Source organism: Pipistrellus kuhlii, unplaced genomic scaffold, assembly GCF_014108245.1.
Source record: "Pipistrellus kuhlii isolate mPipKuh1 unplaced genomic scaffold, mPipKuh1.p scaffold_m20_p_1, whole genome shotgun sequence".
Taxonomy (NCBI): Eukaryota; Metazoa; Chordata; class Mammalia; order Chiroptera; family Vespertilionidae; genus Pipistrellus; species Pipistrellus kuhlii.
This window is the reverse complement of record NW_023425404.1, coordinates 97,901,996-97,916,691: the sequence shown is the minus strand read 5'-3', so window position 1 is coordinate 97,916,691 and position 14,696 is coordinate 97,901,996. Positions and strand designations below refer to the sequence as shown.

The window sequence follows — 14,696 nt, the reverse complement described above, 5'->3', positions numbered from 1 at the left end:
GACTCTCCAAAGTTAAAAGTTTGTATTAAAATTTTAATAGCTTTCTCTATAAATCACGTGCAAATTGTCTCAGTCTCACTTAAAAGGAAAATATCATTTGCCATTAAAACTTTCTGGTATTAATACAAATATTATTTTTCTAGTCATCTGAATTCTAAAAATTGGATAAACTTTTAAAAGATATTCAAAAGACGGTGTTTTTTTTCCCCAGTAAATTTTAATGATAAGCTGACGTCAGGCAGACCAGCATGGCCAGAGGGCGGAGCTGTCCCAGTCCTCAGGAGTGCAGAGCGCGCCACTTGTCCAGCGGGCCGCGACTGGGGACGTACTTGACTCCACAGCCGTCAGGGATGAGGCGCTTCCTGGCCACTTTGTCTTCAAATTCATCTGCGTTAAACTTGGTGAAGCCCCACTTCTTGGAGATGTGGATCTTCTGGCGGCCCGGGAACTTGAACTTGGCCCTGCGCAGGGCTTCCACCACGTGCTCCTTGTTGTGCGCCTTGGTGCGGATGGACATGATGACCTGGCCGATGTGCACGCGGGCCACCGTGCCCTGGGGCTTCCCGAACGCGCCCCGCATGCCCGTCTGCAGCCGGTCGGCGCCGGCACAGGACAGCATCTTGTTGATGCGGATGACGTGGAAGGGGTGCAGCCGCACGCGGATGTGAAAGCCGTCCTTCCCGCAGCTTTTCACCATGTACTTGTTGGCGCAGATGCGCGCGGCCTCCAGGGCTTCGGAGGAGAGCTGCTCGTACTCATCGGACACCATGTGGCCGCAGAGCGGGAACTCGTCCACCTTCGCCTTCTTGCGCCCCAGGTCAAAGATGCGGATCTTGGCATCCGGGACCCCGCGGCAGAAGCGGGACTTGGGGTACGGCTTGTTCTTGCAGTAGCGGTAGCAGCGAGCGGGTCGGCGGCCCATGGCGGCTCCACAACGGTTGCAGCCCAGAGAGGCCCCGCCCCACGCATGCGACGTAGGCCGACGCCCATCTGCCCCACGGACCATAGAGTTCCTGGAGGACCGGAAGGCCCTTTTTTAGGGCTTCCCGCCATAATGGCGGCAGCGCCCCCCTTCCCGCTGGTGGCCGCGCCTGGAGCTGCGGGAAGGCGCTGGGCCCACCGCGAGGCGCTGAGGCCATGTCTTTCTTGCTGTCCACTCTGGGCTGTAGAACATTTGCCCTGGGCTTTGTCATAGTAGGAAAGACACATTTTCCTAGAGATTAAATGAGAAAGCTCTCTCCAGCTGGCCAATATTCTCTATCAAAGTAATATATTTTCCAGAGCGCGTGTCTCCCATCAGCATTTGTACAATCAATGGCCGTTTGAGCAGCTGTGTGGTCACCTTCCCTGGGGAAAGTGGTTTCTTGGCGTGAGCTCGCTCTCTGGCGAGGCTCGGGAAGAGCTGAGCGAGAGTGGGGACAGGGACAGGGACAAGATGTATTTTACACATGTTGCTGGATTGTTTTAGAGACCCGAAACTTTGGTTTTATGCTTTTGGCCATTTGGAATGGTTTTATTATAAAAAATGGCATCTACAAAATTGAAATACCAACGGCGTTTTTTAATTTAAGGCTATTTACATTTTTATGCTTTATTAATCTTATATCTTACTGAGAATGAGTTTAATAGTTTTTTTCCCCTCTGATATTAGATTTTATTTAAAAAAATATGATAAGGATCAGAGTGTGGGGATGGAGGAAAATAAAAGATAAAATGAATTTGTAAATGGTCTATAATTCTTACTTGGAGTTTTCGGGCTTTTTTGATTTCCTGCTGTTTCAGACATCTATGACATCATGGAACAAAATTCTTCCAATGTGAGTATATTCTTCCAATGCTTTCTCTTTTACAGGGAAACAAATAAGTTGTCACAAAGTAACTTCTGTACCTGAATTGAGTGGGATTTTACAAAATAATCATATTAAAGTAAAAATATTAAAACTCTCAGTGTAGAGGATTTTTCCACCTTACAAAAAAGTTGCTTACTTCTCCATCCTTCATTTCTGCCTTCCTGTTTTCCTCAAATAGTTTCTGTTTACTATGTAATCTTGAGTATGAAGATAACACAGCATATAATGTTGTTCTCACTGAGCTTACAAGTCTAGGAGGGGATTTAGATGATATGCCAATAATACTTCATCATACTACAAAATACAAAATGTGCCCAAAAGGAAAAGCAGAGTGAGCCCTGAGAGCCTGGGGTAAGGCCCTGATTTAGACTGAGGAATGAACAGAGAAAACTTTATTAGGAAAGAGCTGTTTACATTGTGCATGTGGTGCATGGGGCCTGGCATATGCAAAGACCCTGAAGCAGGCAAGAACATGGACCATTGAAGGAACAAGAAGGCCAGTGTGACGGGGTGAGGGGGTGAGTGGCATAGTGTGAGTCCACATTGTGTAGAGAAGGTGGCTTGAATATCACATGGGGCCCATTTACCAAGTTAGGGATCCTGATCTTTATTCAACCACTGAAGAGTTTTACACAGGTTTTAGCCTCTCATAATGTATAATTGGGTCAATAAATTGGAAAGGGTAAAAAATGGATGCAAGATGAATGCTTTGCAACACTAAAGAAAAGTGAGGGTAATTTGAACATGCTTTTAATGTATTTTAGTGTATTAACACATTTGCATATTTTTATACTACTGCATGCCTATAATCTATTATAGTTCCGAAGGAGAGGGGTCTATGAGGTCAAAGGAAGATACTCAGCCAGAGTTCATGTGCCATCATGCACTCATCCCCACTTGTCTAGGCCATGCTTTCAAAAAGCCTAGAATCCTCTGACCAGCAGAGAATTGGTCAGAGAATTGGTTGTGTTTCTGCTTGCATAATCCTCTTTCCTTAATTCAAAAGGTGACTAATTGTGGTTTGCCTGGGACTGTACCAATTTTGTACCTGTAAGTCCTGCATCCTCCCAAACCACACAGTCACAGGCAAAATGGGAAGGATAATCACCCTACCACACTTGTACATGGGGACCTTCATAGTTGCAGGATGGAGTCAGAGGGTGTGAAGAGAAAGAGAGAACCTGACTGGGATTCTTTCTTTATACTCCTTTCCTTAGCTGTACAATTATTAGGAAGAAGTCTGTGGAAAATGTATAAGCCACACCACTATATTTAAAAGATTTTAAAAAACCATTCCACTCAATCATTTTCAAAATGTTAAGTGTTCCTCTGTATTCCAACTCCTGCCACCTACAGTGTGCATCATACTAAGAAAACCTTGCAAAAACTATAAAACTCATCAGCTTTGAAAAGTAGCCTGAAATATTGTCAAGAAGATGATACACAGAAAATAACTTTTTTGCTTATTTACTAAATTTATTACTTTGGTAAATGCAATAAAAGTGTGGCAAAGGGAGACACTAGTGTTCTATAAAATAGAGATGATTTAAAGAATGAGGGGTACACATATAAGTGAAGATAAGAAATAAGTTAAGAAAGGAGCATAACAGCTACATAAAATTTAAGATCTGTGAGAACAAGGACTATATTTGGGTCACTGTTTTGTCATCTGTTTTTGGTGAATTGTGTGCACCATAGCACAATAAATATTTGAATTGAGTACTCAACATCACTGTTGGAAATTTTTAACAACCTGCTCTTGGGGAGCAGGATTGGGGAGCTCTGATATGTAGTGTTTGCTGACTTTTGTGGTGTAAATATCCCATCATCAATTTCAGCCACAGTTGAGCCAGTGTTAGCTGGTTCCAGCATGCTGTGCTTACCAAAGAAAAATAGATAAAAACAAACATGGCCAAAGTTACTAACACAAAACTTGGAATAATAAATTTGGGGATGCATAGGGAGAGATCGTTTTCTAGGAGCCTCAAAAACCAGACAGACAAACATGCTTCGACCTGAAATTTCAGCTTGGAATGTGAAGAAGTCTTTCCTCCAATGTTACTCTCTTCCAGGCCACAACCCCTGAATAACAGATCTGTACTGTCCTGCACTTATTGATTAGTTATGCATCTAGGCAGCTTTTAAGTACTTGGAATTAGCACTGGGCAATGTTAGAAATGCAATCAAATTCTCAGCATCCTCTACCTTCATGCAAAGACTGAAAAAGAACAGTTCTGTGTATCAGATCAATGCAGCACTGCCTTTCCTTTGATATCACTTTTCAACCATTTCACAAAGAACTGAACCTGAATTTGTTTCAAAATAAATAAATAAATAAATAAACAATAACAACAATATGCTCTGGAGTCTAATATATTGACTGATGTGCACCCTGCATTTCCTCTCCTGCTGCTGAACTGTCTGCATTGTTGATCACTGAGTCATTATGCAGCCTTCCATTTCTTGTTTGACAACATTCCAGAGATCATGTTCCTACTTGGCTCTTAGTAATGTGTGATGCCTCTGCTTGATGAGGAACAGTCATTTTCATTAGTGTTTCTTAGTAACTTCACACTAGCAGCTGTAAACTCAATATTTTTGAAAGCCCAGATGAGCGACTTGACTATATTTTACTAAAGTTGAGTAGTGAATGTAAGAGTCATGGCTATGATTGGCCTTTTCTTCAGCCAATGGTATGGATTGTCATTACTAACAGGTGGTCATGATGCTGTTGCTCACTCATCTTATTCACAATGGTCCACTTATCTATTTTGACAAATGAACATTTCCAAATAGATGTAGTGTCAGATGATTTTTTTAAATACATTTTATTGATTTTTCACAGAGAGGAAGGGAGAGGGACAGATAGTTAGAAACATTGAGGAGAGAGAAACATCGACTCAGCTGCCTCTTACACAACCCCCACTGAGGATGTGCCTACAACCCAAGTACATGCCCTTGACCGGAATCAAGATTACCCCTGCCTGCTGCTTCCAGAGAGAGAAGCGGAAGAGAGTGAGGGCCGGGGTCCATGTCCTTTTAAGGGGAGGATAGGGGACGGGGTTTAGGGCACTCAGCACATGCTTATTGGTGGTTTCATGTAAGGCCATGATTTAGGGACCTAGGGACTTAGGAATTGGGGGGCTTAGGATATTATGCAGGTGCTGATTGGTGGTTCAATGCTCAGGAATATCTGGCTACAGGTGGAGTTTACTTCTGTCCATCAACTGGAGAAAGGGAAGATCCATCAGAACTAATTTAAGTCTTTCTGAGGTCCTAGCAAAGGATTTAATAGTCACGCTCTCCTGGCTTTTTGTCTCCTAACTATGTTTTCTTGAGATTGCCCTGGATTTGCTCTTTGCTAGCAAGGTTTTTTCAGAATTTGAAAACTGTTTGCCATCTGGAAAATCTAAAATGGGAAAGTTTTCTTCCAAAACCCATGAATTTTGGTTCTTTTTTATCTGTTAAATGCACCTCTCACAGACAGCAGACAGGCCCCTGAGTCAGAGTAAGAGGGCTGTCCCCAACCTCAATTCCTGTCTGCTCATATATATGAATTTAAATGAGAAAACTCTAGATGATTGCACTGTTGAAGCCAATTTTATTAAAGCATGCACCATTATTAAAGAGGCAAGCCCATCTGGCTTAAGAAGCACAGAAGGGCTCTTGGTTAATCTGAAGAGGGAGGAAGGTGGGGGACAGGCATTATATACCCTCCTGTCTATAGGTTTCAAAATTCCTCTGCTGACTATTTTGGAACAGATTAATTCTCAAACTCCCTTGTTACTTTGTTGTGGCTTTCCCAGAATTCATGAGAGGCACCTGGCAACTTTATCTTGCCAAGCCTTGAGCTGCTGGATTCTCTGCTTAAGAAGTAAAACTGCTCTTTTTGTGTCCGTGTGTCCCCCCCCCCCCCCCTCCCCGTTTTTTGCATTCTCTCCTTAGGGAGGCTTTTAACCATTTGCTCTCAAGTGTCCTTGATTTGGGGAAGATAATGGCTCCTTATTTACAAGTAAGCTGCAAATTGCCCACACTGTTTGGTCTTGTTTTAACTTTCCTGCCTCAGTTTCCCTGTTACTCTTGCCCTGGAATTTTCCTAGCTTTTCTTGTAACATTTGTTCATTAAATAATCTCTCTTCTCATTTTATTATAGGCAAATAGAAGAAACCAGGTGGCACTTTCAACACTTTGCCTGGAAATACTTTTATCTAGATAATTCATTAAGAACATGTTTATTTTCCATGTTACCACAGCCAACAATGCTGCTAAGCTTTTTGCCAGACATAACAATGTACTTCTTTCCTCTAACTACCAATATCATTTTTCTCACTTTTTGTACCCACCCAAAGCTTTATCAAGGTCCTATGCTGGCCTATGCTACCAAAGGGGCCACATGCTGACCTGACAAACTCAGGGGAGCCTGCATGGCAGTCTTGCAAACTCAGAGGCCTAAAGTAACCACAAAGGATGATCTGAAATTAAACTTTAACTAAAAGCAGTTAAGGTGGGCCATTACATCCTAGGCTGGTATCTTCACAGACAAGGTCAACCTTTACCTTAACTGAGCCTGTCTTTTTGCATCTATGATCACATACCCTTATAGTGTCTGGGTAACTTGTAACTTCCCTGTTTCTGGACCCCCTGGGGCTTCAGGACAGATACCACAAATCCATTATCATGTTAATTGTTCCTGCACCCCACCCCATCCCTTTGCTTTCATGTAATCCACCTATGTCCCTCCTTTGACTGCAATGTACTGTATAAATACAAATGTAACTCGCCATTTTTCTGGAGCATTATCTCAATTTGTTGAAGTTCTGCTTCCTGGAATATCTCAACAGTCTGGCTCAAATAAACTTACAAAAATTCTTTGCAGGTTTCAATGTTGTTGTTTTTCATGTTAACATATAGGGTTCCACTAATAGTTTTAAGGCCCTTCCAGCATTTTTCCTGCACCAGGTCTCAAAGCCCATGACATGTTTATAATTTGATTTTATAGCATCCCATTCCTAGTATGTAAATCTGTCCCAATAAACTGTAAACTTTGTAATCCTAAAACTCAGTGGCATAAAACAATTCTTTACTATTTTTTATATTACTGAAATTTCTGAAAGGTGACCTGGCTTAGCTAGAAGATCCTGGACTGGGTTTTTTTTTATTCTGTTGGCAGAGAACAACTTGAAGGCTTTTCACACATAGTTGTAGCTACTGCTGGCCATTGGCTGTTCCCTTGGAACCTGTGGCCAGATTTCTACACTTTTCTCTCCGTGTGTCCTGGGCTGCTGCACAGCATTGTTTCTTGATTCCAAGGGAAACCATCCAAGAAAGGGTTCAGGCAGATCTTTTCATGACCTAGCCTCAGAAAGCATGTAGCACCACTGCCACCACAGTTGACTAGTTAAATTAGTCACCAAGTTGACTTCTGGAACAGTAGAACAAAGTCCTATTAAAAATTACCTCTTCTTAAAAGCTAAATAAATACTTGCAAAAGTTGGCAAAATAAAACTTTTTAGAACTAGAAATTAACCTAATATTGAGTAGAACAAGGGTCTCAAGGTCTGGGCTATTCTTGCTAAATGCTATTCTTATTAAATGTTAAAATGTGCTGAAACCGGTTTGGCTCAGTGAATAGAGCATCGGCCTGCGAACCGAAAGGTCCCGGGTTCGATTCCGGTCAAGGGCATGTACATTGGTTGCGGGCACATCCCCAGTTGGGGGTGGGCAAGAGGCAGCTAGTCGATGTTTCTCTCTCATCGACGTTTCAAACTCACTATCCCTCTCAATTTCTCTCTGCGTAAAATCAATAAAAAATATATATAAAATAAAAAAAAATGTTAAAATGTAATACAATATTTTGCAGCTGAAAACAGGATGGATGGTTTGACAAGATCTTAACTAAAAGATGAAATAAAGGGGCCGGAGACCAGGATCAAGACACGGGCTTCCAGAGGGGAAACAGGAAGAGGGCCAGGGTGCAGGCACCTTTTAAGGGGCGGAAAGAGAAGGGATGGGGTGTAGAGCACTCTGCACAAGCTGATTGGTGGTTTCATATAAGGCACATGATTAGGGACCTAGGGACTTAGGAATCAGGGGCTTAGGGTATTTGGCAGGTGCTGATTGGTGGCTCAGTGCTCAGGAATGTCTGGGCTGCAGGTGGATTTTACATCATTCTCTGTCCATCTGTTGGGGGAAGAGAGGATCTATCATTAACCAGGTAAGTATAGCTAACTGCAAAACAAAACAAAAAACACAAAAAAAAACAAAACAAAAACCAAACAAACATGTAATTGACTAGTTATATAAGCAATGGCTACACCCCCCTTTGAGAAGACAGAGCTTTGAATATGAATCCCCTGTCTCATTTACTTGCTGTAAGTTGCAAGTAAGTAAAACTACCTTGCAACTGAGAAGGCTAACCCCTATTTTGTAAAACTACTGTTTGGAATTCTCTGCTGTTTTTCTTAGATGGCCTCTTATTCTAAAAAAAATAAAAATAAATAACTTTGCTTTCTAGCCTGCTTTAGCCTGTTTGAATAATGAAGAATATAAACTTAGCTCTCTGACCTTGTAGACCAGAGACTAGATATGCCCATAATCACAATGCCATGCCAGGGGTATTTCTTAATTAGATAGAACTGTGTTGTTTTCAAGGCCAGCAGGGAGAGAACCAATAAGTACATATAAGGTGACTCTTTAATAAAAAAGGGAAGTTCTGCTTGTAGTTCTGCTTAGAATTTGAATTCATTTTCTCTAAGCTTACCAGTGAATAAAGTGTGATTCCAAACTCATCGAGCATTGCTTGATTTATTCCGGTTCTCTGGAACACATCAACTTTGTCTCACTCTTAAACAGAGCACCCCAAATGACAAACTCCTTCAATTCTCTAACACTAAGACCCTCAACAACACAAGGTGCATTCATTCCAAAACAAAACAAAACAAAACAAAACAACCCTACATCTCTTTAAGAACAGTGAGCTTTGTGGTGGTTAAACTTGTCCTAGTTTCATTCCCTTTTCCCTAGATTCAGAGCAGCTTTGAAAGCCAATAGCCTTGCAACCATGACAACTGTGAAAACCAGAGGCCACACAACCCCTGGGGGGGGGGGGGGCATAGTAGTATAAGAGCCCTTTCAGAAGCTGCATCTCTAGAGAATTGTCACTTGTCTGATGTCTCCCTGTTAAAACCTCATTCCTGGTTGCTGTTATTTCACCTGACTCAGAGCTAGCTCAGTGGGAAAAGCTCTATCATTAAGTAGTTTGTTGGAATAAATCAGTAATACTTGTTTAACATTGCAACTGCCCTGAGTATAATTACCCATTGTGAAAAACAAGAGGCTGGCCAAAAGCTTAAAAGAATGTCCTTGGGAATGAGCTGTCCACAGGGGACTTTGAAAAACTCTAACATAATCCTGGGGAGTCTAGAATACTCACATTTATAGGGCTATGCACATGCCTGCAAATTCATAAAACGTCCCTAATTTCTTCCCTTTGGCTGGGCTTGAGGCCCTGTGCACAAAGAAAATAAAACCAAAAGCAGTTGTAAACTATTAGAGCTTTGAAGGAAAGGTCAAATATACACATGGAGTCCCTCAGCCAAAAATGGAAAACATTGGTTCAAAACAATAAAGAGCATTTTGTTTTTGGTCTAATCATTAGGAAACCACTAAGCTAACTGAGCATTTTTAAATGGGCACACAATAGTAAATAAAGACTTGGTATTTGTCCCTAGAATGCAATGTTGATTTAATTTTAGTACAACACATAATATTAATAGGACAAAATATTTAAAAAACACACACTTGATTGTCCTAATACTCAAAGAAGAAACATTTGACAAAATTGATAACAAAAACATTTAAAGAATCAAAAGGGGACTAACAGAATTATTAAGGGTGTTCTATACTTAATAGTGCAAGAATAAATGATTTTTTCCTAATAAGAACAAGATAAGGATGTTACACTTCTACTCAACATTAACCAGAGTAATAGGCAAAAATAAAACAAAACAAAGGCATACATATCAGAAGGGAAACCATACACTATCTTTACGTGTACATGTTAAAGCATCCATCTTATATGAAAACTGCTGTTTGAAATTTTAACCCTTCTAATTGGCTTCTGTAAATTCTTGCTTGCTAAGACTACTCCCACTTCATTGAGTCATTAAACCTTCCCCAGACAAGGTTATCAGTGCTGGCACCAGGCTAAGTCTCTGGTTGAGGTCTCAAGGCCCAGCACATACAGGCTCTTTAAGAATTTGCAAAAGGGGTCAGAAACACCTCATATTTGGGAGACAAAGAAGGTAAAATCATACAAATAGGGAAAATTCCTGCATGTTGGAGCCCAAAATTGAGAGGCATTTTCCTCTGGACCCATGTGTAATAATTGTAACTTTATCTCTCCAAGTATTGCTTTGTTCTTCTTCAGTTTTCTGTAATAATGTCACCTGTTATATAAAAAATCATAGGAATCTTCAATTGTGTTTCTTTACACAGGAAGGAACACTCCAAAAAGTGTGTGTATGTGTGTGTGTGTGTGTGTGTGTGTGTGTGTGTGTGTGTATATATATATATATATATTACATTAGCATTAAACTTTCCATAGCATGAGAAAAAATAAAATAGGAATACATTTAACAAAAGATTAAAGTTTTGTGGGCTGAATATTTTAAAATATTGTTGAGATAAATTTAAAAATAAATTTAAAATATAAATAAACAGAAAGTCACCCAAGTTCATAGACTAGAAAACTTATTAATATATTAATATTGTCAAGATGTCAATAGTCCCCAAGTTTATCTAAACATCCAGTGTCATTGCTATGAAAATCATGACTACCTTTTCTTTCTAGAAAATGTTAAGGTATTCTAAAATTAATGTAGAAAATGTTTTGGGCCGAGACCGGTTTGGCTCAATGGATAGAGCATCGGCTTGGGGACTAAAGGGTCCCGGGTTCGATTCCGGTCAAGGGCATGTACCTTGGTTGCAGGCACATCCCCAGTAGGGGGTGTGCAAGAGGCAGCTGATCAATGACTCTCTCATCAGTGTTTCTAACTCTCTATCTCTCTCCCTTCCTCTCTGTACAAAATCAATAAAAATATATTAAAAAAAAGAAAAGAAAATGTTTTGGGTTGATTTTGAAACAGGAATTTTAGGGATAAAATAGGACAGGTTTAGGAAATATTAGAAATTTTGGGAATTAAGGAAACCATGGAAGAAGCACAGGGCTGCAGAGCAGCAGAAGGTACATTTCCATAGAGGAGCTGGGAGAACAGCAAAAAGTCATATTTACAAAATAAAGGGAAGGAAGCCCTTCCTCCAGAAGGAGAAGAAGAAAGCCCAAAGGGAATAGGAAAATAATAGGGAAGGATGGGGGTGGTTGGGAGGGAGCACAGGAGTTACTATAGTAACCAGTCTAAGAGAATAGTGACCAATCAGAGGGGACATCAAGGTACCAGGATCTGCAGCCTTTATAAGCCATAGGGAAAAGGAATTTAGTGGGACCCTTTCCCCACTCCTACTTGGTAGTCCATTCTGTGGTACTCTTCCTCTCCCCACGTGGGAGTCTGTACTTGTTCTTCAATAAATCGCCACCTTTGCTATACCATTTTCTGTACATGGATTCATTCTTTGATTCCAGTGGACAAAGAATCTGGTTCCAGTCCAAAAATTCCGTTTCAATTTCCTGAGCAGAATGCAAGGGTGATTTTTTTCTTCCCTGGGTCCTTGTTCAGTTTTTTCAAGAAATGAAGCCATGGACAAAAGGTGATAGATGAAAAAAAAAAAAAAAGGCTAGAACTTTATTGAAAGCAAATATAGACTCCATGTGAGAAGGGGTCCCAATGAAATGGAATTTTTGGACTGGAACACGCATGTGCACCTGGGCAGGATGTCCCGGATTCTTTGTCCACCAGAGTTGAAGAATGAATGCATGGACAGAAGGTGTTATACCAAAGGTGGATATTTATTGAACAAGTACAGACTCCCATGTAGGGAGAGGAAATTAATCTCATAGCACAGACTCCCAGGTGGGGAGAGGAAGGGTCCCACTAGGTTATAAAGGCTGCAGATATTGGTGCCTTGCTATCCCCTCAGATTGGTCACTATTCCCTTAGACTGATCACTACAGTAGGCTCAAAGGTCACATGGGTCAGGTGAGGTTCTCTGCCCTACTCCTTCCTTATGGTTTTCTTATTTTCTTTGGGCTTTCTTCTTCTGCTTCTGGATGAAGGACTTCCTTCCCTTTATTTTGTAAATATAGACCTCTTGCTGTTTCCAGTTCCCACATTTTATGTAAATGTACCTGTTGCAGCTTTTCAGCTTCCTCTATACAGTGGAAATATACCTTCTGCTGCTCTGCAGCCCTGTGCTTCTTGCATGGTTCCCTTAATTTCTAAAATTTCCTAAACTTGTATTTTTTACCCCTAAATATTTGTTTCACCAAGGGGGGAACCCAGTAAGCTCCTTTTTCTAAGATTTATAAAGGTTGTAGCTATGTGTTTCTTGATACTCCTTTCTCATTGGCCACTCTTTTGCAGAATATCAGCTTCAAAACCAAATCCCACTTGGTGCCCCCTCATTTTCTCCCCCTTCAGGGGTAGAATTCTCTGTGGCCTGTGAAAACATTTTCTTCTTTCTGCCTTTTGTCTGCATTTCTCTATCCTCTGTGAAAATTTGTTTCCTTTTCCCCCATACCTTGTGGCTTTCCCTTATCTCCTGTGAATGCATGTCTTCATATCCCCTTATCCTGTGGTGCCCCTTCTCCCCCCGCCCCCCTTCTGTGAATGTGTGCCTTCTGGTATCTCCAAGCACTCAATTATGCAGTCCTCTCCCATGGACCATATTTATTTCTAAAACTCCCTAAGCCTGCATATTTTATTCCTAAAACTCCCTAGAAAAACATAACCTTCCAAAACTTAATCAGGAAGAATCTAAACATCTCAATAGGCCAGTAACTAAGGAAGAAATTGAAGCAGTCATCAAAAAGCTTCTGGCAAACAAAACTCTGGGGCCAGATGGCTTCACAGGAGAGTTTTACCAAATATTCAAGGAAGAACTAAAACCTACCATATCCTCCTCAGATTATTCCAGAAAACTCAAGAGGAAGAAACACTTCCAAGCTCCTTCTATGAAGCTAGCATCACCCTAATACCAAAACCAGATAAAGACAACTCAATGAAAGAGAATTACAGGCCAATATCCGTCATAAACATAGATGCCAAAATCCTCAACAAAATTCTAGTAAATTGGCTCCAACAGAACATCAGAAAGATCATACACCATGACCAAGTAGGATTTATCTCAGGAATGCAAGGATGGTACAATATCTGCAAATCAATAAATGTGATACATCACATAAACAAACAGAGATAAAAATCACATAGTCATATCAATTGATGCAGAAAAAGCCAGTCTACTGGTCAAACTCCCATACAAGGGAACAATTTGCACATTAGGCTTTTATTATATAAGAAGAGATAATTTTTTTGTTGTTAATTCTCACTTGAGGATATTTTTCCATTGATTTTTAGAGAGAGTGGAAGGGAGGAATCAAGGAAGGGGGGAGAAAAAAAGAGAGAGAAGGAAGACCAAGAGTCACATGAAAAAATGCTCAAAGTCACTAATAATCAGAAAGATGCAATTCAAAACAACAATGAGATACCATCTCAAACCTGACAGAATGGCTATCATCAACAAATCAACAAACGACAAGTGTTGGAGAGGATGCAGAGAAAAAGAAACACTGGTGCACTGCTGGTGGGATTGTAGACTGCTGCAGCCACTGTGGAGAACAGTATGGAGTTTCCTCAAAAAACTGAAAATGGAACTCCCATTTGACCCAGTAATCCCTCTCTTAGGAATATATCCTAAGAAATTGGAAATACCAATCAGAAAGTATATATGCACCCCTATATTCATAGCAGCAAAATTTACAATAGCTAAGATTTGGAAACAGCCTAGGTGCTTGTCAGCAGATGACTGGATCAGAAAACTATGGTACATTTACACAATGGAATACTATGCTGCCCATAAAAAAGGACTTCTTACCATTTGCAGCAACCTGAATGGAATTGGAGAACATTATGCTAAGTGAAATAAGCCAGTTAATGAAAGAAAAATACCACATGATCTCACTCATTTATGGATAATAAAGAAAATTATAAACTATTGAACAAAAAGATAGATAAAGAGACAGTAAAGCATCAGACTGTCAAATTACATGGGAAGGTTAGGGAGAGATGGGGGAGATAAGAGATCAACTGAAGTACTTTTATTCATGCATATAAACATAACCAATCAACACAAAACTCTTGGGGTGAGAGCATGTATGGGAGTGGGGTGGAGTCGGGGGGTGGGGAAGACGCAATGGTAAGATATATACACAAATAATACCTTCATTAAAAAAATTAAAAATATAAATAAAATACCCTTAGGCTGAGAGAAAAAAAATTACAATGGATTCAGAATAGCCATTATAGTCTTGAAAAAGATAAAGTTATAGGACTCACATGTCCCAATTTGATAACTTTTTATAAAGCTACAATAAGCAAGCCGAGACCGGTTTGGCTCAATGGATAGAAGTCGGCTTGGGGACTGAAGGGTCTCGGGTTCAATTCCGGTCAAGGGCATGTACTGTGGTTGCCGGCATATCCCCAGTAGGAGGTGTGCAAGAGGCAGCTGATTGATGATTCTCTCTCATTGATGTTTCTAACTCTCTATCTCTCTCCCTTCCTCTCTGTTCAAAATCAATAAAAATATATTTTAAAAAATAATAATTAAAGCTACAATAAGCAAGACAATGTGGTACTGGCATGAGGATAAACATATTTTTCAGTGGAATATTAT

General features: G+C 40.5%; 1 protein-coding gene across 1 annotated transcript; it reads right to left on the bottom strand.

Annotated features, from left to right (window-relative positions):
- Positions 1-214: 214 nt before the first annotated feature.
- On the bottom strand, positions 215-938 carry RPL10L (ribosomal protein L10 like). Its single transcript, XM_036415774.2, has one exon. The coding sequence runs from the start codon at positions 920-922 to the stop codon at positions 278-280; it is 645 nt and encodes a 214-aa protein (XP_036271667.1). The 5' UTR covers positions 923-938; the 3' UTR covers positions 215-277.
- Positions 939-14,696: the final 13,758 nt, after the last annotated feature.

Excerpts from the sequence above, each read along its gene's own strand:
- RPL10L (XM_036415774.2), bottom strand. The coding sequence starts at position 922 with ATGGGCCGCCGACCCGCTCGCTGCTACCGCTACTGCAAGAACAAGCCG.